This window comes from Myotis davidii, unplaced genomic scaffold, assembly GCF_000327345.1.
Source record: "Myotis davidii unplaced genomic scaffold, ASM32734v1 scaffold130, whole genome shotgun sequence".
NCBI classification, from domain to species: domain Eukaryota; kingdom Metazoa; phylum Chordata; class Mammalia; order Chiroptera; family Vespertilionidae; genus Myotis; species Myotis davidii.
Window position 1 is genome coordinate 1,286,230 of NW_006285040.1, and position 26,730 is coordinate 1,312,959.

The 26,730-nt window shown below is 35.5% G+C and overlaps 1 protein-coding gene across 3 annotated transcripts in view; it reads right to left on the reverse strand.

Annotated features, from left to right (window-relative positions):
• DMXL1 (Dmx like 1) overlaps positions 1–26,730 on the reverse strand; it is a 133,703-nt gene that overhangs the window by 59,914 nt on the left and 47,059 nt on the right. For all 3 annotated transcript variants that reach the window (XM_006755261.2, XM_015558446.1, XM_006755262.2), the window contains exons 13-24: positions 22,801–22,890; positions 22,618–22,720; positions 20,095–20,214; positions 19,579–19,800; positions 15,134–16,819; positions 13,782–13,889; positions 10,028–10,197; positions 9,437–9,534; positions 8,109–8,274; positions 7,025–7,286; positions 2,759–3,852; positions 2,111–2,302 (exon numbers count right to left, since the gene is read on the reverse strand). In XM_006755261.2, coding sequence (XP_006755324.1) covers positions 2,111–2,302; positions 2,759–3,852; positions 7,025–7,286; positions 8,109–8,274; positions 9,437–9,534; positions 10,028–10,197; positions 13,782–13,889; positions 15,134–16,819; positions 19,579–19,800; positions 20,095–20,214; positions 22,618–22,720; positions 22,801–22,890 — 4,311 coding nt within the window. The remainder of the gene's footprint in view (positions 1–2,110; positions 2,303–2,758; positions 3,853–7,024; positions 7,287–8,108; positions 8,275–9,436; positions 9,535–10,027; positions 10,198–13,781; positions 13,890–15,133; positions 16,820–19,578; positions 19,801–20,094; positions 20,215–22,617; positions 22,721–22,800; positions 22,891–26,730) is intronic.

The following is a 26,730-nucleotide window of genomic DNA, read 5'->3' on the forward strand; positions in this document are numbered from 1 at the left end:
AAAAAGTCATGTGTGAATTCTGAACCTAGTCCTCAAAAGGCTTGCAAATTCTTGCTGCTTTTAAAACTCCTGCAACCAGACCAGCAATCATGGCTCAGTGGTTGAACAATGACCTATTAACCAGGAGGTCATGGTTAGATTCCTGGTCAGGGCACATGCCCAGGTTGCAGGCTCAATCCCCAGTTCGGGGCATACAGGAGGCAGCAGATCAATGATCCTCTCTCATTATTGACGTTTCTATCTCTCTCTCCCTCTCTCTTCCTCTCTGAAATCAATAAAAAAATAGTTAAGACAACAACAAAAAAAACCCTCCCGCAATCATATGAAATAACCTAGATGTGATTATTAATTTTATATGTGAACATGACCAGGTCTTCAGGTGCCCAGACATTTGGTCAAACATTATTCTAGGTGCATCTGTTAGGGTGATTTGGGGAGATTATCACTTGAATTGGAACACTAAGCAAAGCAGATAGGGGAAGGCCTCATCCAATCAACTGGAATACCTGAACAGAACAAAAAGAGTAGAGAATGAGGGAATTCCGTCTGGTTGCATTGAGGTGAGTCGTGAGCCTTTCCTGATTTTTTTTTTTAATCTTCACCCTAGGATATTTATCCATTGATTTTTAGAGAGCGGGAGAGGGAAAGACAAAGAGAAATATCGATGTGAAACACGTCGACTGGTTGCCTCCTGTATGTGTCCCTACCAGGACCCTGGCCGACAGGAGCCTGCAACCGAGGTACATGCCCTTGACCAGAACTGAAACCCGGATCCTTCAGTCCCCAGGCCAACACTCCATCCACTGAGCCAAAATGGCTCAGGCCCTGCCTTTGAATTAGAACTGAAATACTAGCTCTTCTTGGGTCTCGAGCCTGGTAGCTTTCAACTAGAATTTACATTACCAGCTATCCTGGTTCTCAGGACTTCAGACTAGGACTGGAACTACATGATCAGCTCTTCTGGGTCTCCAGCTTGTCAAATGCACATCTTTGGACTTCTCGGCCTCCATAATCATGTGAGCCAATTGCTTATAATAAAGCTCTTTACACACGCACACACCCCCCTTATTGGTTCTATTTCTCTAGAGAACCCAGAATAATGTGCTATGCTTGCCCGTTGAAAGATGAAAAATGTATGACCCAGATTCTCTGTCAACCCTGCAAACACTCTGCTTACCAACAGAAATCTGAAGTCATCCTAGATCTGTGGTCGGCAAACTGTGGCTCGCGAGCCACGTGCGGCTCTTTGGCCCCTTGAGTGTGGCTCTTCCTAAGCCTTAGGAGTACCCTAATTAAGTTAATAACAATGTACCTACCTATATAGTTTATGTTTAAAAAATTTGGCTCTCAAAAGAAATTTCAATCGTCGTATTGTTGATATCTGCTCTGTTGACTAATGAGTTTGCTGACCACTGCCCTAGAGGATTGACTGGGACAAAATACTTCACATTGTCCTGAAAATATGTAATCTTTTCATATTAACAAAGAAAACCTTTACATACATATTAGTAACATCACACCATAATATTAAGTCTCTATATCTAAAAAACAATCAGCTTTTTGACTAAGTGTACTGCTAAAGAAATCACGTATCTGCATATATACCAATTACTCTTATCTTAATAAAATGGCTAAATAAGACTTAGTAACTAGCATTGGATTAAAAATTAAAATACTCTAGTGGGTATAAGTAACACAAGTAAGATGAACCTGGGCTACAACCAGAAGTTTTCTTTGATAACCTTGGTAATGTAACAATCACCATGTATAGTCTGATGTTTAAAATTATTTTTTAAAGCCGAAACCGGTTTGGCTCAGTGGATAGAGCGTCGGCCTGCAGACTGAAAGGTCCCAGGTTCGATTCCGGTCAAGGGCATGTACCTTGGTTGCGGGCACATCCCCAGTAGGAGATGTGCAGGAGGCAGCTGATCGATGTTTCTCTCTCATCGATGTTTCTAAGTCTCTATCTCTCTCCCTTCCTCTCTGTAAAAAATCAATAAAAATATATTTAAAAATAAATAAATAAATAAAAATTATTTTTTAAAACCCTAACACTTATCTTTTAGTTTTATTGTAGTATAATTAAAAGACTGAAACCAAGCATACTTACTTTATTGCTTTGGATATCTGGATGGGGTGGTGAATCAAAGTTTATTATGGCATGTAGAATATCATGTGTTAGATTACTAAGGTGCAATAGTGGATTGGCAACTACTGTTTTGGCACTGGCCGTACAAGCAAAGAGGAGAGGTACTGAGGTTTGCTCTGACAGAGAGCTAGGAAACACTGGTTCTGATGTTTCCTTAAAAACAAAGAAAAAAAAGGTTAACCAACCATTTATAGTTATAACCCATTATTTATGTAATTCAGGAGTTTCTTTGTAAAACTTCAAAACACTTAAAACTTAACACAAACTTTTTATAGTTAGAAGGGACCCGAGGAGGTCATCATTCCAGGAATTATACTGAAAAATGATGGAACAATACCCTCTTATCATAAGAAATTCATCAGCTCATAAGGGCATTCATATAAGAATGTGGCATTTGAATTCAGCATATCATAGGGCCTAATATCAAATTGTCTTTAAACTGCAATACACGCATAAGTCCACAAATTCACAATGAAGTACCATGCAAAAATGAGCATTCCTTAAAGAAACCATAATAAAGAAAATCAACAATTTTAATATTTAAAAGCAATGATCAAAAACATTTTCATACATGTGCTATTTTGACTGGCTATCATATAAGTTACATACCTGCTGAGATTCTTGTAAAAGCAAAATCAATTCCATTCTCACAGAGGCAAGGCCCCCACCATGGGATCCATGAAGTATGCAGTAACTAAGAAACATTCTCAACAGTGACTGATATTTCGAAAGCCATTGTCTTTTTTCCTGAAAATTTTCTCTCAGTTGTTTCACTTTTTTTTCATGAAGCAAATCTTCATCATCTTCATTTATCCCCAATTCATCTCCATTTGCACCAAATGCAGACTGTAATTCTTCAGCATCTGAACAATAGTCACAAGTCTTCTGGAGAGCTATCATCTCCTTTTCAAGCCAGTGATATAGTTGGTAACGCAATTTTCCACCATCTATTTCATAGCCAGTAGATAAAGTACGAAGTTCTCCTGTGAGAATCTTTAAACATGCTCTAAATTTTAGTTGAACTGCAATTATATCTTCTGACGGATTTAAAATGTCATTTTCATCTAGCATGCTGAGAGATTCTGTGTAATTAGAACTCGTTTCATCTATTTTTTCCCCTATTTTTTCCTTTGAAGGTTTTAGTTCTTTCATTGAAATAGGGAGATCCTCATTTTCTTCATCATTATCACTGTCCCATTTTAATTCTAAAGAGTCATCCTGAAATACAACACTTGGTTGGCTCCAATCAAAAGAAAGAGTGGAGTTTGACTGCTTCTCTGAGGAACCCTCTGAAGAAGATCCAAAACCATTAATGAGTGACTGTGACCAATCAATAGCAGAAGACTTATCTTCCCTTGCATCCAATTTCAATGGAGAAGTTGGAGAACAGTCTTTACTAGTATCCATAAAATTAGATGTTCTACAAAAAGGTTTTGTCTTCTTAATGACTTTTGGTATCTTTGATAATACTTCCAAAGCCAACATGGGGCAGCCAGCTTTTAAATGAGCACAGGCAGTAGTAAAAAATAATCTTCTTTCACTTAAATTAATTGTTCCTGCGAGCCCACTTTTTCCTGTTAAACTCACATGTGTGGAAAATGGATCAGATGATCCAAAATGACGTCTCAGCAAAAGAGGATGTGTTCTTAGATAATTGTAGAAGTTAAAAACTGCAGGGTTACAGGCTGACATAGTGACTTGATCTGAAAGTAAATTCATTTTATGAGCCAAGAAAAATTCTTCAAGAGTTGTATTGTAGCATTTTTCTCTACTATGGCCCCTTTATCTACCTGGTCTTTCTTTAGGCAAAATTTTATTAACACACTATACTAATACATAGTATTGAACAGACAAAAAAACATTTTTATCCCAGCCAGCATGGCTCAATGGTTAAGCCTTGACATATGGTCATGGCACATGCCTGGGTTGTGGGCTCAATCCCCAGTGTGAGGCATGCAGGAGGCAGCTGATCAATGATTCTATCTCATCACTGATGTTTCTAACTCTTTCTCTCCCTCTATGAAATCAATAAAAATATATACTTTTTAAAAACAACACATTTGTAATAAAATTTGTTCTAACATAGTAGAAAAACAAAGATTATGCTGAATTCACATACTTTCAGGTAACAATCTAAGGTAATTTAAAACATCCACTTACACCTAGTTCTTTTTCTCTTACTTTCCCAGATAATCCTTTCCAGTCTGCTTGGCTAGATCTTCCTCATTTTCTCTACCTGTGAGCATTCTAGAGTTCAATGCTTGACTTTTTTCCTATCTACACTCATTGCGTAAACTCATATAGTCACATGGCTTTAAATACCATCTAAATGCTAATAACTTGCACATCTCTATCACTTGTCCCAAATTCTCCCTGTAAATCCATACTACTACATCCAAAGGCCTACATTACATTTCCATTTACATGTACATTCTCTTGCCTCAGGGCCTTTAGTGAGCCTTTGGCCCAAGCATGTCAAACTCGCAATCTGTGGGCCACAGGCAGCCCACGACGAATATTTTTGTGGTCCAGCCAATATGTAAAAAAGTCCTAATAAAAATTTTGTATCTTAATTTTTACAATATCCTGTTATACATAATTATTAGTAATGAACTACAATGTTCACTAATGACTGATTGCTATAATCGTATTGCATTCATTTCCTTTAGGGGCCTTATGCGCAGGCACACCATTTCTCTCCACTAATACTAGCAGCAAATATTTTAGCAACCGATTGCCAAGTTATTAGTTTTGTACTGACTTGTTTGGTGTGCGCAACAGGAAATATTTCACTTTTGGAGAACAGGAAAAATAGGTTTATTTGCATTACGCTTATTAATATGTGCAGTTATTCAGTGTCTGGTAAGTTAATGTTCAAGAAAAATATTAATTTTTATTAAAATGTTCTATTATTTTATGTTAATGATTACTCATTTATTTCAGCCCTTTGTATCCAGCATGTCTCTACTGAAATAAACTTACATTTCTAGGAAAATTGAAGCTTTTGTTTTTTTGAGGCCCACATAAACTTAACCTTGCTTATTTGACAGTGTTAGCCTTTGAGTTTGACATGCTTGCTTTGGCCTAAACTACTCTACCCAGGTATCTACATGTAGTGAGCCTTTGGCCTAAACTACTCTATCCAGATATCTACTCGCTCATTTCAATTAGGTCTCTACTCAAAGTTGATCTTATTGGAGAAGTCTTCTCTAGCTAAAGCAACACTCCCCAAAATTTGCTCCCAGTCTTCCCTATATAATTTATCTATTGCTCAAGCTAAAAACCCAGGAATTATCCTTGATTCTCATTCCCTTCACATCTAGAGAATCCTGTCCTACCTAGTCAACCTTAACATTATATTCCAAATCCAACCACTTCTCTCTGCCTCCACTCCTACCATCTTGGTCCAAGCCACTATTATCCTTTAATTTTTTTCTTCTAAAATACAGGTTTTTGTGTTTTTAATCCTTTACTGTTGAAAATATTAGATGTCTCCCTTTTCCCCCATTGACCCTTTCTATCCCAGCCCTGTCCCCCGCACCTAGAATGAAGGTTTAATTGGCTCTAAAAGTATGTGATCATGTATTAACCCCAAATCAAAATACATTTTTGACAAGAATATGTATAGGTATAAAATAAGTGACTGGCCCTAGCTGGTTTGGCTCAGTGGCTAGAGCCTCAGCTTGCAGACTGAAGGGTCCCAGATTCAATTCCAGTCAAGGGCACATGCCCAGGTTGCATGCTCGATTCCCAGGAGGGGGCATGCAGTAGGCAGCTGATCAATCATTCTCTCTCATCATTGATGTTTCTATATCTCTCTCCCCTCTTCCTTCCTCTCTGAAATCAATAAAAATATATTTAAAAAAATAAAATAAGTGACTGAAAAGACCTTTTATTTCTCCCTTCATTATACAGAGGCCAGTTTGGAAATCTATAGCTTAGATGGCTAAGATACCAGAACAATTGAGTAATATGACTTTTTCATAATTAGACATATGACACTTCATAATTAAATGATGCTATACAAAAAGCTATGAACTAGAACCTTTTCCAATTAGTACTCCAAATGATATGACACCTACTATACCAGCTATCATATACAATTCAATTCTAACTATGGAAAAATATTTGAAGAGCATATAACATCATTTTTATATAAAACTATATAAATAATTCCACATTATACTAACCTCTAGAAAACTTTTAGCAGAAAGGATTTCTAAAACAAAAGGCAGAAGTAGATTCAAAAAGGAACATTTAAAAAAATGTACCTCACTCATCTTATGAACAAGACAGTCAAAAAATTGGCAATTTTATGTCAACTTCCTTTTTCTTTTTCATAATGTGTTTTTATTGATTTCAGAGAAAAAGGAAGAGGAAGAGAGAAATAGAAACATCAAGGATGAGAGAAAATCATTGATAGGCTGCTTCCTGGGGATTGAACCCACAACCAGGGCACGTGCCCTTGGCCTGAATTGAACCTGGGACCCTTCAGTCCACTGGTCGATGCTCTATCCACTGAGTCAAACCGACTAGGGCTCAACTGTTTTTTTGGTTTGGTTTTTTTTACAATAAATATAGTTCTACTATATAAATTATAAAACTGATTAATATGCTAACTTCCACCTCAGATAAACTGAGTTTATATCACTATTTTCTTCAAAACATTTATATTCAACTGTTTATACATTTATATTGAACACATTGATTTCATAAAAACAGAAAATCCAAAGTATGCATAACTGTGTCCCCAACTGAACCATAAAATCTTAGACCATGTCTTCAACTTGCTTTGTTATTACCATTAATACCTAACAGTGTGTTCTATACCCAGCAAATATTAATAGATCTTAACAACGTAAAAGTGCAGCTTACCATCTTCCTCTCTGACAGGTTGCTTTATTAATGTTTCCAGTGCACTACCATAATCTTCCAAAATCCAATATGCCATACTCCGAAGAAAAGGATCATAATGCATATTGATGTTCAATGAATTGAGTTCATCCATAGGAGAAAGAATTCCCAAAATTTTTTTACGCAAAATAGACTTATATGTTGCAGATTTATCAAATTCAGACTCATATAGTCTTGCTATTACAAGAGCCAACTGAATATCATTCAGTTTCTCAAGACATACCTTGTAAAAAAAAAAAAAGATTGTTTATAAATAAGCGGGAGTATCTTTCACTTAAGATAAACTCAACTCAATCACTATTAACTACATGAACACAAGGCTTTATTAATATCTGAAATCAGTGAACAAGGATGATTAAAGAACATATACTGCTTGCTTTGGCAAGTCTATTGTCAGCATTTACGTTAATAGCTTACAAATTTTAGTATCTGCCAATACTAAATGTTTGTAAAAAGAATTGGCCTAATAAGGAAATATTGAATAATTCTTAATAGCATCAAATCAAATGATGTATTTTGTTTTACTCTTGAACTCTTACTGTTCCCATCCACGTTAACAGACTATAATGTTTTCGAAATTAAAAAAAAAAGATTTTTGCTTGTATGAAACTCTAAGCAAAAGGGCAATTTAGGACAGAAATGTTTTATCTTAAGTATTCATAAATTCTTAAGGTTTACTGAGAAAGAATCTGTTAAAAATTTGTGAAGGTTCATCAACTGAGTTCAAAAAATATATAGGTTAAAATATGTTTTAATTGTAGGAGAAACTTTTTTTTTAACCTGTTCATGAATATTCTTATGAGTCAGATCAACTACCTATCTCTACCAACCAACACAACCTGGCTAATCTTAATTCTGTATAAACATCGTTCAAGCTAAATGACAAAATTTTAAAAGTCACTATAAAATATTACCAATTACTTTAGGTACTTAGCCTTGTGTTATTTCCACTAGACTTAAGTTGAAATAAAAAAATTAAAATTTTAGCCCTAGATAAAGAGCTTATAGATGACCATGCTATTTTTAAAAAGGTTTCATTCATTACCTCAATTGCATCTCTGAGGCAACCAGCTAAAAGAAAAAATGCTGCAGAATGTTCAAATCTCTGTTTGCCTAACAAAGAAAAAGCATTCTTTAAAGCTGCTTTACGCCATCTCTCATCTTCAAAATTGTGCCCAAAAAATTGTGTCATCTTGGTATCATTTTGGGATCTGTAAGGAGAAAAAAAAGTATAAAAATTTTAGAATATAATGTTTCTACATCAGAACTGATTTTATAAAGTTAGCCACTTAAAAGTTAAGACTGGCAAGAAACATTTGACAGTTTAAAAGTAACTATACATTTTCTTTTCTGAGCAAAGAACATTAATGATAAACATTTAGTTTCTCAAAAATATCTAAGATTATTGAAAAAAATGCTTTCAAACTATTGAAAAACTACATTAGCAGCACTGTGAGAAATTATTTTAAAATCTATGTGAAATATATAATTTATATTAACTTCTGTGCTACTTCACCATTTAAACTTCATCAATCAATCACCTTTACTTTGATGATCAAAACCTAAAAACTCTGTCCTGATTCAAAACAACACTAAAAGGATCTAGTCTCTTACAAAACTGACTGGTACCATGATTTTCCCCCAGAGGTTGCTATTCATATGGTTCATGCTGAACAGAACCCAAAACAAATGGTGATCATGTTCGCCAAGTGTTGCTGAGGACAAATGAAAAAAAAATTCTAAGTGACCCAAACTCAATTATGGAGTCTGGAGATAAGAGGAGGGCAGTTTAGAGGGACAGCCTGGTCCATGGGCTCTTATAGAGCACAGAGTAGATGCTTGTTCCAGATTCTACCAATTTATTTTCCCAGCTTTAGTTCTTTGTCCTATAGGAATATCATAAAAAGTTCCTAAGCAAAAAAATATTTTTCTGGCCTGATAAAACCTAAAACAAACTAAAGTTACCTATCAAGTTCTTCTGCTCTGCCCAACTGGAGTGGCTCAGTGGTTGAGTGTAAATTTATGAACCAGGAGGTCGCGGTTCTATTCCTGGTCAGGGCACATGCCCCGGGTGCCAGCTCAATACCCAGTGTGGGGTGTGCAGGAGACAGCCTATCAATGATTTTTTCTCATCATTGATGTTTCTATCTCTCTCTCCCCATCCATTCCTCTCTGAAATCAATAAAAATGCATTAAATAAGTAAAAAAAGATGTGCTCTAGAAAACATCTGGGATTCTCCCCTATAAAATGTCTCCTTAAATATAAAAATAACTAAAAATCTACATGAATCACACTAATCAGAACAACAAATCTTTATTTCATACATTTACTTTATGAACAGTTTTTCATTTTAAAGTAGTTTTCTCACCTACCTATATAATCCCCAAATCACAGCTTTCTTTTTCATTGCAAGGTAGAAAATGGCAGCATCTAAAGGATCATTCTTTCTATAAAAGGCTGCTTTGGCTACCTGTAAGTAGAATATATTGTTCAATATTTCACAGAAATCATTTTTAAGTGAACAAATAGTTTCCCTCATATCCAAGATTTAATATACAGATTATTATACATTAATATACATTAATCTGTTTAAATGTTCAACAGATTTTTTAAATATGTATGTAAACACACACACATATATATTCAACAATTACAAAAATAATTTATGGTGATGGCCTCCTAGGATTCAGAGAAATGAGAACAGGACTACACTTTTCATTACAATCTTTTCTGTACTATTTTATTTTTTCTAAAAAGTATATGTATTTTGTAAAAATCTGACATATATACTAAACAAGTGTATCAACTAGAAATTTAAGAATTAGAATAGAAACTTTAAAATATTATATTCACATATTTTCAAATATAAAACTATGTAAAATCATCTCACTGCTTCAAAAAAACAAAGAGTGATTTAAAGGAACATCCAAAATATAATTTTCATACCAACATAAAATACTTACCTTTTCTATGCATTTGCGTAAGATGCAAGTATTCCGGACCCACCATCCCACGCCCATAGCTCTCAGTTCAGACCAAGTGGGATTGTTTTTCTGCATTATTGGCAACATGTTCAGCAGTTCTTCTTCTGCTACTGAATGAAATGCCCAGGCAAAATGACTAGTAGACAGGCCTAAAGAAATGTCAAAAAAATGTTGGTAAGAAATATAAACACAATTATACAATGATTATCAGAAATGTGTTCCATATTTGCAAAAATATCTAAACTTTGTATGAGACTCAAAAAGTTACAATTAAGTGTTTAGGGCTAGAGGAAATATGGGTTATTTTTTTTCTTGCTTCTCTAAACAATCCTATCATTTCAATATTATCTATAATGAGCATATATTTTCTATAATTAAAATATGTATTTTTAAAAAGATAAGAAAAAATGCTTATGGCAAATGCCACTGCGCCGAGTATTTTTGTTCTCTAGCTATTCCCCATGACTTTTTCTTAGAAAATGAGAAACACAAGGTATTTTTCTATACTGGTATGATTCTTCTTCAAAGCTGATTCTCCTTTTCCTTTGGTCAACATTTGTTTTGTGAATTTAATTCAATGGAATTAAAAAAAGCATCAAATAAACATTATATCCTGGTGAACAGAATTTAAGACAGTAAAGACTCATATCAAAAAATTTTCATACTATGTGTTCTTACCATTAATACACATTGTTCATAAAGTTATTATTTTTATTGGCAATTCAATATTTTATATTAATATAGCAATGTTTTCATAATGACTTATTCTATTTGGGGCATTTGACTTAATGTAGTTTTTCATCAATATGTAGTACAGATATAAAAAAAAGAGCTTTAAAAAATTGTTTTTTCTTCCCAAGGTGGGATTAACATATATATTCCCATATTGCTTTTCAAAGAGGTTTTCTTAATTTTAAGTACTATAAGCAATATTCAGGTCCGTGTTTACCCATATTATGCTTACATTGAATTTTTCTTTTACTTTTTATAGTAGAGTGAATTGTTACCTCATTATTGTGTTAAATTGAGTTTCCTTCATTATTAGTGAAATAGAGAATTTCCCCTAGCATGTCTTTATTCTTTGTATTTTTTTGTTATCTATATATTTTGGCTATTTATCTGTCCAAAAGAAGGTACTGATTTTTTATGTTTTTATCAGCCCCTTATACATTATAGATAATAAACTTTATTTGACATTTAAAAGAAAAGCCCTAGCTGGGTGGTTCAGTTGGTAGGAGCATTGTCCTGTGGACCAGAGGGTTGCAGGTTCGATTCCCAGTCAGGGTACATACCTAGGTTTCGGGTTTGATTCCTAGTCAGGGCGCGTATCGGAGGCAATGAATTGATGTTTCTTTCTCACAATGATGTTTCTCTCTTTCTCTCTCCTCTCTCTCTCTCAAATCAATAAAAACATATCCTTGAATGAGGATTAAAAAAAAAAAAAAAAGACTGTGAAGACTCTGGAATCAGAACGCATGCATTAAATTCCAAGTCCATCCTTAATTAACTATATAACTTTGGGCAAGCTTCTTGGTCTCCTAATTCCTCAATTTCTCATTTAAAAAATGTGAATAATCATGGGACCTACCATAATACATTGTTGTGAGGATTAAATTAGTATTGTTAAAGCATTTAGAATAATACCTGGCATATAATAACTATTATTATCCCACTAGGGGCCGGATGCACGAAATTTGTGCAAGAGTAGGCCTTCCTTCCCCCAGCTGCTGTCATCGGCTTCCCTCTGGCACTCGGGACCCGGGGTTCCCTCCGGCCGCAGGCAGGCACTGGGACACGGGCTTCCCTCGAAGCCCCAGCTTCGTCCGGAAGGTCACCCCAAAGGACGTCTGGTCTAATTAGCATATTACGCTTTTATTATTATAGATGTCACTATACTTAGGAAGGTACTTTTATGTTTATACAGCACCATTTACATTAGCAATTCTTTCAACCTATTGGCACCACATGGGGTGTTTATTGTTCAGCTTCTATTTCTTCTTCACAGTACATTTTGTTTACTATTACTGGGCGAAGTAAGTGATTAATTACAAGATGTGGCTTTGAAATATATGGACTGAAATGTTTAACCTAATATCCAGCACCAAAGAATTTAAAATTCACATTATACCCAAGTCTAGGGAAAAAAAGGTATATATAAATTAAAAAAAAAACAATACTTATGCTGTGAACAGACAATTATTCTAAATTAATTTTACACTAGAGGTCCGTTGCATGAAAATTTGCACACTTGGTGGAGGGGGGGGTCCCTCAGACCAGCCTGCCCCCTCTTGCAGTCTGGGACCCCTCAGGGGATGTCCACCTGCCAGCTTGGCAGTCAGACATCCCTCTGACAGCCCACAAGCCCTTGGGGGATGTCTGACTAACGGCTTAGGCCCACGCACCCCCCTCCCAGGGGAGCGGGCCTAAGCCGTTAGTCAGACATCATTAGCGCTGCCGCGGAGGTGGGAGAGGCTCCCACCACCACCACTGCGCTGGCCAGCCATAAGACAGCTTCTGGCTGAGCCTCGCTCCCCCTGTGGAAGTGCACTGACTACCAGGAGGCAGCTCCTGTGTTGAGCATCTGCCCCCTGGTGATCAGTGGACGTCATAGTGACCAGTCATTCCAGTCATTCTGCCATTAGGGTCAATTTGCATATTACCCTTTTATTATATAGGATTTCTATTATCTCTCAATCAAGTTCAATAATTTTTCATAAATAATTAAAGAACTTGACTTAGAATTTTAAGCTTTACTTTCCCCAAAAGTGGAGAAGGAAGCAAAAAGAGAAACAAGGAAAGGACAAGAGAGAGCAAGAGACAGAGACCAATTAACAGAGGCGAACCTGCAGAGTCAATAATGCTGGAAGGCAGCTCTATCTCTTATACTTCCTGGACACTGAACCAATAAATATCCTGTTTTGCTTAAGGTACCTTAAAGGTAGTAAAGTATTTCTGTTACTCTGAAAGTCCTGGCTAACAGTATATATTAGTATCTGAAATGTTCTTAAACTAATATCTAAAATACATATTAATGTTAACAATAGTTTTAGGGGTACTCTTCTTTTGTAAAACAATTAAAATTTGAATATGTATCTTTTTCTGTAACAAAAATGTTAATCAATTCTTTTCTCTAAAATTTCAAAAGGGAGAAAAAGATAATCTAGAAAAGAAATTAAAGAGAATGAAATACTAATTGCCCTTTAATGTATGATGTGCTTAAAACATAACACAGAATATCCAATTGCCCAATTGCTACATGTTTCTATTTCTTCATTAACTCTTTCTATCTACCAAAAATATTCCAATACTGCCTCAGTGGTTACAGTGTTGGCCCATACACCACAGGGTCGCCAGTTAGATTCTTGGACAAGTGCATGTATAGGTTTGATCCTAGGCCCCGGACTGGGTGCATGTGAGAGGCACTTAATCTATGTCTTTCTCACATCAATGTTTTTCTCTTTGCCCCTCTCTCCCTCCCTTCCACTCTCTCTAAAAATCCATGGAAAAAAATATTCTCTGATGAGGATGAACCAAAAAAGAAAAAAAAAAGAAAATTTCTGATACCTTAAGTAATGAAAGTTACGTGGAAATAAACATTTTTAAAATAAATTAAGGAAATTTAGCATGTGTCAAATTTGTCAGCATTATCATATCTGAGCAAATGCAAGCTTCTGAAGCCTTTCTTTTCTTCTTCTTGCCTTACTTCCTTTTAACAGATTACTACCAAAATCACCTTGGTGAAGGAGTTGAGCTCGATAAGCTGGAAGGGAAGTTGTAAGAAAAGTATGAAGTCGAACAGCCAAAAGAAATTTTAACCCACATTCGTCAAGAGTTTCTCCACCTATAAAAAAGGAAAAAAGCATTTACTCATTTTTATTTGTAACACAACATTTCATCAGCAAAACACAAGTAAATGCTAATAATTTTGACAAGCAGCATGTCACAGCACCAAATACAGAGATAAAACATAAAACATTCTGAAACTGAAAACAGTTATCAGTCTAAATATTTTTTTCCTAAACAATTATATACTACAGAAAGAAGGATAGTTAAATATTGTGAAGAATAATAAAGAAGAGAATAAATTAACTCAGGGTCTGTGACATTTTTTATAATCAGACCTCCTCTGATCTGAATCTTACTTAAATTTAACTAAATTTTAAAATAGTTTAACCTTCTCTGTGGTATATGTTACAATATTTTCCATATTGATTCAAGTCATATACTCACCCCAATAATGTTCTGCTAACACTGAAAGAAATAGTTATACAGTGAGAAGGCCTGCTTTTTACATTAAATAATTAAAAATATAAGATACCTATAATATATTTATATCAAAAATAGTATCTACTAGCAACACTTCTTAAAGTAAAAGTGTCACGATTGATGGCCAATATTTTTTCTTTAATTTTTAATTATCATTATTTTCTTAAGTTTACCCCATATTTTCCCTCAAGCAGAGTTCAAGGGGTCTAGCCTACTGATCTCTATCTGGTGCACCTGGCTGTACTTGTTTCAATCTTTGAAATGTGATGGAAATTCTACATTCAAATTGATTTGTAACTTAGGAGATTAAAAAGGAAAAAAAAGATCTCTGGATGAGGAATAAACCTAATTTTATTATGCTTATTTTTATTATTCTAGGTAGGAGTATACAGTAATGCAAATTTTTAAAATAAACCTAAATATATTAAAAGCCAAATAATAGCAAATTATCACAACATGAAAATAAAATGGAAATCACATTTGTATTATCTAAAGTAATTATTTAATAAGAATGTTAACTTTTTCTAAACTCAAAGGATTCAGGTGGATCTTTAACATTATTAAGCAAACTATTATGTAAAAATTTAAAATAACTGGCAAAATGAATTTTGTATTATAATTTCTATTTCAAATTCTATTTCGGAGCACGATTTATGGGATAAATAGCAAATTTTCAAGTAAAAACTATTGTGAAGTCAGCAATGATGATTAAAAACCATTGTGAGCATCATTTTTATAAAATATTTTTTAGATTTTCTGTGAAATTAGGTAAAAATATCACTAGTTTTTCTTCTGATCCTGTACCCAATTTAGTTTTACCTTGGCTTCTGTCTCTGCTTTCTCCAATATCAGTGCTGGTAGTTGCAATTGTATCTGCTAAGGCCATCAAAGACATCTGCTCCATCCTGGTGAGTCCTGGTAAACTAGAATGAAGTAAGTGGCCAGAAAGAACCTGAGCATGCTCAGGACCAAAGTAAGTTGGACTATATTGTGAAAGGTCAATAACCCTGGGCTTTGTATTTTCTTCATCTGTCTCTAACACATTACTATCAGTCATTGGAGTTGGAATCTGAAAAAGCTCATCATAATTTTCTTTTGATAACTGGTTTGAGTTATTCAAGCTACTCTGATTACTAGATTTCTCCAAAGATGAGTAATAGCTATCATCATCTGCCGCAAGTAAGGCATATAAAGGAAGTGGAGGAACAGAATCTATTTCTGTGTAATCTGTATTTTCACTCTTGTTGAATGTCTGGGGGTCTCTGGTGGTGCTTCCACTGGCACTGATGGTGAGAGACCTAAGGCGGCGCTCATGACAAGATTCCGTTTCATTCAGGGCCACAACTTCTCCAGCAATGCACTTGACAAGATGTGACAAGATGGCCTTTGCTCTTCGAACTTTGCCAAGATCCATCAGTTCCAAAAGCTGCAAGGGATGGTACTGAGGTAAAGTTGGGGAAAGAACATGAGCTGCTTCAAAAAGACCTGAATCTTCCATGTCCACAGAAGGATCAAATGCAGTTTTCTTTCCACAGATTTTCTGTGCAAGACTGGTCATAGATCGAGTCAGAGTTTTCTTTGGAGGATGTAATCCAGAACTTGATGAGTTACTCTGTTTTATTAAACTTATTATAGATGGAGTGCTCCCATTGTATGAATCTGTTATAACAGGTTCTTGCTTAGCAGATGGCTGCCACTGGGAATAAACATGCATCTCACAATCCATTCCTACCACCAGGATGCCATCCCGGACCCATGATAAAGAAACAGGAAAAGGTGGAGAGCCTTCTACAGAAGAAACCAAATCCACACTTCGTAACAGTACAAACTTAGAAAGAGGCACAACTTTACTATTCTCCCAGAGAGGAAATGCCAGGCTTTCCTTACTAGTCTGTTCTTGTACCTTGCCATCCAGGAGTCCATACATCAAAAGTTTTGATCCAATTCCTACAGTCAAGATATGAGAACCATCTTCCCTAGATATCCAATCTAAGTGAACTAAATGCTTTATATTTGATGTTATACTCTCTTTACTGGATAAATATACCTCTTGCTTATCATAGGCCACTAAATTGCTATCAATGCTAATGCCAGAATCCAACACCGTATTTAACTCATCTAAATGAATTGTCTGTTCAAGGACCCAACATGAACCTCCTGTAGACTCACATTCAAAAATGCTTACATGCATCACAAAGTCCTGAGAAGGTCTACTATTAGATGCAGGCTGCTTATATGCTACTGCTAAACGATTTGTGTGTGCACAGCTAACTTCTACAGGCCTTCCAGGTACAGTAATACTACTATTACTCTGAAGTCCATCTTCAATAAGTAATGGCCATTCCTCCCAAGTGTATACAAGATCCATTTTTCCATTATTTGATGTGGCAGCTTCTCCATATGTTACTTTGCATCTCCAGAATCTTACTTTCTCATCTGAGCATGAAGTTGCCAATAAATAGGGAGCACTGCATATTGGATATATGGAAGAAGAACTCAGATGACCTAAAATAAAAATAATCCATTAACAAAATGTCAAATTTGGTTAAATATTTCTATTTTCATGTACTAAAGGTTTTAGTCTTTTGTATGAACTACTGTTAACAACGTAACAGTCAATAATAGTTTAAGGATCAATAAGATCAGTAAAACGCCTTCAATGATAACAGAAAGTATGCAAGAAGAACAATATTACCAAATCTGAAAGAACTCTGAGACAATTTAGTTCAATTCCTGCATTTTATAGGTAAAGACCCTTGACCAAATATGTTAAGTATCTTATGCCTAAATCAAATAGCTAGATTAAGGCAGAATTAGAAAACCTGAATTTATGTCCTGGTTCTCACGCCAATATTCTTTTCACAGCTCTTTACTAGTTTTACATATTATTGTAAATCTCATTTTATAATTTTTTAAATATGTTTTTTATTAATTTCAGAAAGGAAGGAGAGGGGAGATAGAAACATCAATGATGAGAAAGAATCATCGATGGGCTGCCTCCTGCATGCCCCCTACTGGGGATTGAGCTTAATACCTAGGCATGTGTCCTGACCAGAAATTGAACCATGGCTTCCTAGTTCATAGGTCAACACTCAACCATTGAGTCACACTGGCCGGGCTATAAATCTTATTTTAAAGATATCAGCAGTTTTAAAAACTTGTCAACATTCATGGGTCACATCTCTGATATTTTTCAATACCATTTTGTGAGTGGGCCATGCTTACCTAAATACTGAATGGGCACTCAATGATTAGAGTATTTGATATAACTAATGCTGAGAAGATTCCTAAGTGGGACATAACATTTTCTTGGGCTTACTGTAATCATATACTCTTAATTTCCTAAACCAGGATTTAGCAAATTTTTTCTTAAAGGGACAGATAGTAATCATTTTGGGCTTTGTTAGCCATAGGTCTCTGATGTAACTACTCAACTCTGCCACTATAGAACAAAAATAGCCATATACAAATAAATGTGGCTACATTCCACTCAAACTTATTTACAAAACAGGTAGATGGCCCATAGTTTGCCAACCCCTGTCCTATATAACATTTCTGATAATTAGAACATTTATCGTATTTTAAAAGCCCATTTCAACATAATTGTAATTTTTTTAAGTCCTCAGGAATATAGCACATTTTCTAATAGTCTTGACTAAAAAAAATTCTAAGACTAGGAAAAAACTTTTACAGTAGTCTCCCCTCATTTACAGTTTACCTTCCGTGGTTTCAAATACCAACGAGCAAATGAGATCTAAAAATATTAAATAGAAAATTCCAGATATAAACAATTTGTAAGTTTTAAATTAAACACCATCTGAGTAGCATGATAAAATTTGCACTGCCCAGTTTTGTCCTGCCTAGAATATGAGTCATCCCATGTCTAGTGTATCTACATTGTGCTACCAGGCTGATAGTCACTTAGTAATCAGAGCAACTATTGCGGTATCGCAGTGCTTGTGTTCAGGTAACCCTTATTTTACTAAATAATAGTCCCAAAAGCCTAAGAGTAGTGATGCTGGCAATTTGAATAATCCAAAGAGAAGTGGTAAAGTGCTTCCTTTCAGTGAAAAAGTATGTACATATAGGAACAAACATAGTATATCTAGGGTTTGGTACTATCCTCAGTTTCAGGCATCTACTGGGAGATTTGGAACTAATTCTTCAGAATAAGGGTGGATTACTGTACCATACATTAGGTTTTCCATACAAAATAAATTTCTTCTTTCTCCCTAGAACTTCTTTTTTTCTTCCAAACTCAACTGGGGCCAAAGTTAAATAAGAGGATTATTTTCAGAAATATCCTCAGTTTCTCTTACATTTGCCATATTATTTTAATTGGAATTCAGTAGTGAAGATTATACTGACTAAAGATAATAGCTCTTAAAAGTGTCAATGTAAGAGTCATTCTTTTTCAAATGTTCACTTTCCTTGTACTAATTCCTCTTTTATTAAAATATACAAAGAAGTAGAATGCAGATGTTATCAGAACACTGTTAATACCTACACCTGCCAACTTAAATTAGAAAAAAATTAGGTATCTGATAACATAGCAACTGAAAAGCATTCAAGTAATCAGTCAAAAAAAAAAGTGAGGGAAGTAGAAAAGACCAAAACCCACACTATGACTATGAAAATGAAAGAATTAAGTGACAAGAAGATAGATTTTTGTCTTAGTTTTCTTGATACCCTAGAACAGCAGTTCTTTATTTTTTGTGTGCATTAGAATTATCTGAAAGGCTTGTTAAAACAGACCCCAAGAGTTTTTGATTCAAAATTCTACGGTACAGCCTAAGAATTTTTTTTCCCAATAAGTTCCCTGGTAATGGTGATGCCGCTAGTCTGGGGACCACCTTTTGAGAACCACTGCCCTAAGATAAAGATACTAAATATGAATCAGGAACCTCACACTCATAATACTTCACAGCACACGGCTCCAGGGCAGCACTACTAATATTATCAACGTTGGGGAATAAGGGGCATTACTATCTCTACCCTAGAAACTTTCACTTTGTCTTCACAAAAGGATAATGAGAATTTATTTTAGAAATCAATATTTAAGACTACAACTGACTGATAAATGTCAAAGCAATTTGAAAACAATGAGAAATTTAACCTATCAAATGTAGGGTACTTAAAGATATTCTTTCCATTTATGTTTCTATGTGAATTCAAAAAGTAGTAGTTGCACATATTTTTGATTACCTACTAAGCACTCATGGATTACAAAGTTTGCATAGTCTTTATCCACAAAATTTACAAACCTGCTGATGGCTTAACACTTATTATCTCAACTCCTTGTGGCAAATGCAACTCTTGGCTATAAACCATTTCTGAAGACAGAGTTAATTTGCTGGTACTCTGGAGATTTGCTCTGCAAGCCTGATACTTCTGTGAAAAAGGAGACAGGATTTTCTCTGGAGAAGATGAATAATGTTCTTCTGGCTGCCAAACTGCTTCAGATATTTTTGTATCTATATTTTCATCTATAAAACATAAGAAAAAAAGCAAAAACTAGAGGTGTGGGGGAACCCTATAAACATTATAAATTCCTAAATTTCATAATCCAAAACTGCCTTATAAAAGATTTTAAAAGTAATAAACATATTAATGATTCTTTATAACAAGAAAATCAGAACATCATTTTGCATTTTTAATTAACTGAATAAACTATATTATCACTATTCAATAAGAACAGCTTTAAAAATATGCACTGAACTGTCTAATCATATGTACTTTGTTAATTTAAGCCTACTTAAAGTTAAAACAAGAAGACTCACCCAATGAGACAGGAATGGACTTTAAATGTAAATTCCACATGTGTAACAATGAGCGGTTGTCTTGAGTGCACTCTATTACAATTAGGTAGAATTTTTCAGAAAATCCATTAGGTGAGCTGCCTATGGATATTAAAGATATTTTTCACTATCAACATGGAAGTGAGATAACTTATTAAATATGATAACTTAAAATAACTGATTTTTAAAAATATATATTTTATTGATTACAGAGAGGAAAGGAAAGGGAGACAGAGATAGAAACATCAATGATGAGAGAGAATCACTGATCAGCTGCCTCCTACACACCCCACACTGGGGATTGAGCCCACAACCCAGGCATGTGCCCTGACCGGGAATCATCCGGGAATCCCCTGGTTCACAGGTGGGTGCTCAACCATGGAGCTACGCTTGCCAGGCAAAATAACTGATTTTTTTAAATCAAAACTCTTATCTACAGCTCCAAATACAAAATGGAATTATAGAACAGAATCAACTTTACCACATGAATTTGTATTAATTTAAAATTTTAACAAGTATGCTATACTTAAATTTCATTTTTTGAACTGACAGCCTTAAAAAAAAATCACATAATACAGTCATCACCAATACAATGTTCATACAGATTAGACCATATTAAGTAGGAAATTTCTGAACAGATAAGAACTATGTGATAGGTACGTTAAGTCAACATATCATGATGAAAATTGTGTTGTCAAATATATTTTGAAATAAGACCATAATAAAATGACCTGTTAATGATGTCTATCTAAGGACCAATATATATGTATTCTTTATCCAACATAAAATTCAGGAAACTTTTTCTTAGTCAAAACTACATAATTTAAGCAGCACATAAGTTGCTTAAAATAAACTAAAAAAAATGCGTCTATCTAAAATATATCATAAAATCAGTAATTCATTATTGCCTGAAAAAAACAAACTTAAAAATGCTAGATTTTAACCAAGGTTTTCCATATTTTATGTCTAGAAAATTACAGTATAGAAACAATATAAATCATAGAACATATAAAAATATCAGAAAACAACTATTTTGTCCTTTTAAATTTTCATAGAAAAAAAGTTTCAAAGGAACACCAGAAAAGAAAGATAACCATAGTATCTTAAGAGACTAAACGAAATGGTAACTTTGGTAATGTGTTCTGGGTGAGTTAGGCATTTCAATTACAAGAATTAAGAGAAAGGGAAGGAAGGATACAGGATTATAACAAAGTTAAAAATAACAGAAATAAATCTATTTCTGATAAATTTTACTAACAAGGAAGTTTTAATGAGAGGAATTGTTAATACTAGCATTATTAATATTTTAATATAAAAAAGGAAAAGTACAGAACATTTTATTGATAAATAACCCTTTATCCTGTAACTGACATCTTTATTTCTCATTTTTTAGCATCCTACCATTATTATATTTAGAGGTTACAAAAGCACTGTGCTTTTACAGTTCATGAATTCTCAGGCAAAATGATAGAAGACTAAATGAAAACAGTGATAAGAAATCCTACATATAAAAGCATAATATGTTAAGTGTCCGACCGTTCAACCGTTCCACTAGTTGCTATGATGTGCACTGACCACCAGGGAGCAGACACTGACTGGTAGGTTACCTTGCTGCTGGGGTCCAGCCGATCAGGACCGGGCAAGATAGGCCAGACATGCCCTGGAGCCCTCCCTCAGTTCCTTCCCAGCTGGCCGGCCCCTATCATACTGATTGGGACTAGGAGAGATGGCCCCTATCAGCCCAGTTCACCAGCCAGGCCGAGAGACACCACCAGTGCACAAATTCATGCACCGAGCCTCTAGTTAGACATAAAAGTACAGAACTCAAAGAAGTACTTCTCAAAGGAAAATGGAAAAAAGGTAGAATAAAGAAAAAAGTGCAATAGAAGTAAAAAAAAATCTGGAACAAATAAAAATGTAGTCATTAATATTCCTTGAGGCTCATAACTAACTTTTAAAACAACAGGTACACACTGCATGGCTGCTTTATAAGAAAAGTCAATTTTGTGTTTGGCGTGGCTCTGAAAATTAAAACTGATGACTAAAAGATTTTAGCTTTATTGTGCTCTGTTTTCCTTTATGCAGAATAAACAGTTAATATTGAGTGAAGGTATTTAAATAATTTTCAAAACTATTAAAAAAAAGTCTTAATTAAGACATTTGGTCTTTAAATTATAACTTGAAGTGTTAAGCTACTGCTTAAAATTATAGGTGTCTACACTATCCAAATTGTTAGGGTAGGAGCAGATCTACCAAAAAGCACTCATGCATTAATGACAAAACACATTTACATTATGCTTTTTAGAAAACATAATTGACAAACCCTTTCAATTTGCTTATACTTTCTGACTAAAAGTAAAGATACTGACATTTATGATAAATAATGCCACAACCTACACAAGAAAATTTTAACTTCAAATAGATGATGAGATATTATATCAATTTATCTTTATTAACTGCCTAACATACAGAACATTTCTCATTACATAAAAAATTGGTCTTTACCTTCATCAGATAATATTCTATCTTTTCCCATACTTTTCTTCTCAAGATTATTCAAAATGAAGTCTTCTTGAAAAACATGAAGCAGCTGGGTTTTTCGGCCTTGCTGAATGTAAATAAATAGTATTGTAAGTTGACATATATGTTATTTACCTACTGCTAAGTGGCCATGAAAAACATACTTACAAGTTTTGTAATGGGATCTAATGCAATAATGCATCCTGGCCTGGCTGTTGATTGTTGACTTACGATGTTAAACACTTCACCAACATATTTCTGTTTTGCAAAAAAAATGGAAATAAGCAAAAATAGGTGTCTCCTTTAATAAACACTTAAAAATAATTAATAGCAAAAACATGAAATTTTAGGCATAATAATCAATAATAAATACATTTAAGTGTGGACAAATAAGTTCTCAAGTCGCTTTCATTATAAACATCCTAGGACTCTTACCTTACTAGGGAATTACATAGGAATGAATAGGAATTACAGCTCCATGCTTAGAAAAAACAAAAGGAATGCTTGGTAATTGTAAGGGGAAAAAGTATTTTATATCTATAAATGTGAAAGACTGACATCAATTTCTTGGAACTGTTCAAGAATCAATGCTTTTTAAGCACTAATTTTGAGGTAAGAAGAATGCAGCTAAAGAAACAAGTTGATATATTGTTTATTGAGCCACTTATGTCGTGACTGCTACAGTCAAAGTCATATTGTTCAATTCAATCTTCATCATACTTGATTTATCAACAGCATTTGATCCTGGTAATCACTTCCTCCTCCTTAAAGTAATTTTCTCCACTTGCTTTCCATTATACACCCACTCATACCATCCCACTTTTAACAATGGATTGCCCCAGGGTTCAATCCTTCTATCACTCTAATTTCCAACTCTATTCTCTCCCTTAGTGACTTCATTCAGCTCCACAACTTTAAATTTGGATTCTAACAACTATTTATTTTATATCTTCAGACCAGCCTCTCATTAAATTCCAGAGACTAGCCTACTGGATCTCTTAGATGTCAAACAGGCATCTCAAAAATAACATGTCCAAAGCTATTGCAGGCTTGATCCCCAGTAGGGGGCATGCAGGAGTCACCTGATCAATGATTCTGATCATTGATGTTTTTCTCTCTCTCCCTCTCTCTTCCTCTCTGAAATCAATAAAAAAAATTTTAAATAAATAAAAATACAGGTCCGACAAGCAGAGCACTGAGTTTACAACCTAAATACCAGGCAGAATCCTACCCAAGGGTGGCCCGGTGTGAACCACTTCTCACACCCCCCTCTCCAGCACTGCTACTTATACATTCTTCACAACTCAACTTGAGGCAATTCTATTTTTACTAATGCTTAGCCACAAAGATTGGGAGTCAGTCTCTTTTTCTCACACAAAAGCCATGGCCATTCCAACCCTAGCTATTTGATGTTCAAAACACATCCAGATTGGACCAATTCTTATCATACTTATAACTATCACTTGCAACCATTGAAAGGCCGTTTGACTCTCTCCTGAATTACTATAATATTTTCTTGAATAGGTCTGATTTCACTTCTGTGTCCTTTGTCTAATCTATATAGCAATCACAATGATCCTTTAAAAAACGGAGATCAGCCCTGTCCCATGTTCTTAGTGGTTAGAGTGTCGGCCAGCACACACCAAAAAGTCATGGGTTCAATACCTTGTCAAGGGCATGTACCTGGGTTGCAGGTTCAAGCTCCAGCCCTGGTTAGGGCTCATTAGGGAGGCAACCAATTGATGTGTCTCTCTCACACTGATGCTTCTTTCTCTCCCCCAACCCTCCTTCCCTTCCATTCTCTCTAAAATGCAATGGAGGGTGGAGAGGAGGTGGAATATCCTCAGTGAGAATTTAAAACAACAAAAAACCTGAGATCATATCACACTCTGGCATTTTCTTCAATGGGTTCTATGTTATTCATAGTAAAAGCCAAACTTGCCACAATCACCAATGAGGTCTCATATGGTATGGCTAGGCTAACTTTCTGACTCATCCCTGACTACTCTCCTGCTACCTCATTTATTCTGGTCTACTCCAGTCACAGTGAAATCCTTGTTGCTCCTTTAAGTACCAAATATGTTCTGGATTCACGATTTTGCCTTGGCTGTTACTCTTCCTGTAATACTCACTCTAAATATCCACATAACTAGCTCTGCCATCTCCTTTAGATCTTTACTCAAATGGTACCTTTTTTTGTGAGGCTTTCTCTGACCAGCACCTTACTTGGCACTCTCCACTACTTTACTAGAATGTTGCTCTCCACGGTATTTCTTAATATAGTTTTACCTTTCCCCCTTTATCCCTTCATTAGAATATAAGCTCCGATTTTTGTCTCTTTTGCTCACATCTAAATTCCAGCACTTAAAACATTTCCTACAACTATATGCCAACTAATTGGGCAATATGGACAAAATAGATAAATTCCTAGAAACACAAGGGGGAAAAAGGAGACATATGTAATACTTTAAACTATAAAGAATGTAAACTAAAAACAAAAACAAAAAAACAACACACACACACACACACACACACACACACACACACACAAGACAACAAACGGGCCGACCACAGGCTCTCATTAAATATTAAAAAAAATAAATTCCTAGAAACACATAATCTTCCAGAACTGTATCAGGAAGAACCAGAGAATCTGAATAGACAGATTACAACTAGTGAAACTGAAGCAGTAATTTTAAAAAACTCCCAATTAACAAATGTCCTGATTAGATGGCTACACAGATGAATTTTACCAAACTTTCAAAGAAGAGCTAACACATATCCTTCTCAAACTATTCAAAAAAATTCAAGAGGAGGGAATATTCCCAAGCTCATTTTACAAGGCCAGCATTATCCTAATTCCAAAACCAGATAAAGACACTATGAAAAAAAGAAAATTATAGGCCAATATCCCTGATGAACATAGATGGCAAAAATCCTCAATGAAATATCAGCAAACCAAATTCAGCAATACATTAAAAACATCATACACCATGATCAAGTGGTATTTATTCTGGGGATGCAAGGTTGCTACAATAACCTCAAATCAATAAACATGATACACCACATAAACAAAATGAAGGATAAAAACTACACTGTCATATCAATAGATACAGAAAAAGCATTTGATAAAATCTACCACCCATCTATATACATAAAAGCCTAAGTGACCTTTACGATGGAACGACCAGAATGACCAGTCCCTATGATGCACACTGACCACCAGGCGGCAAATGCTCAACGCAGGAGCTTCTCCCAGCCCACAGGCCCCAATCACTGATGGGGCCTGAAGGTCAACCTCCTCGTCCTTCCCCCAGGCCAGCAGGTCCCTGGGCTGGGACAGAAAAACGGGGATGGGAAGCAGCAAATGCAGCCCCTTTCCCGGGGTAGGGGGAGGCAAGGGCTGGCTCCCTCCTTGGGGGTGGCAGCCAACCTCCTGGGTCCGTCCCCCTAACCTCCCCCAGGCTGGCAGGCCCTTATCGGCCTGCTGCCCACCCACCACGGTGGCAGATGGCCCCTCCCCCTGGTCAGCAGATGACTGGGACCAGTCCCCCAACCCCCCATCAGGCGATCAGGACCAGCCCCAGGCTGGGACGGGGAACCAGGAGTAGGTGGAGGCAGACGTGGGTGGCGAGGGAAGAAGGATTAGGCGGGGAAGTTGATTGGCCCTGATAGCTGGCCAGGCCTAGGGACCCCATCTATACAACTCACTATCAAAAAAACAAATAATCCAATTAAAAATAGTCAGAGGAGCCTTGGCCTGTTTGACTCAGTGGATACAACGTCGGCTTGCAGACTGAAAGGTCCCAGGTTCGATTCTGGTCAAGGGCATGTACCTTGGTTGCAGGCACATCCCCAGTAGGAGGTGTGTAGGAGGCAACTGATCGATGTTTCTCTCTCATCAATGTTTCTAACCCTCTATCCCTCTCCCTTCCTCTCTGTAAAAAATTAATAAAATATATATTTTTTTAAAAATAGGCAGAGGACCAGAACAGACACTCTCCAAAGAAGACATGCATATGAAAAGATGGTCAAGGAGGTCACTAATCATTAGAGAAATGCAAATTAAAACCACAATGAGGTATCACCTCTCATAAT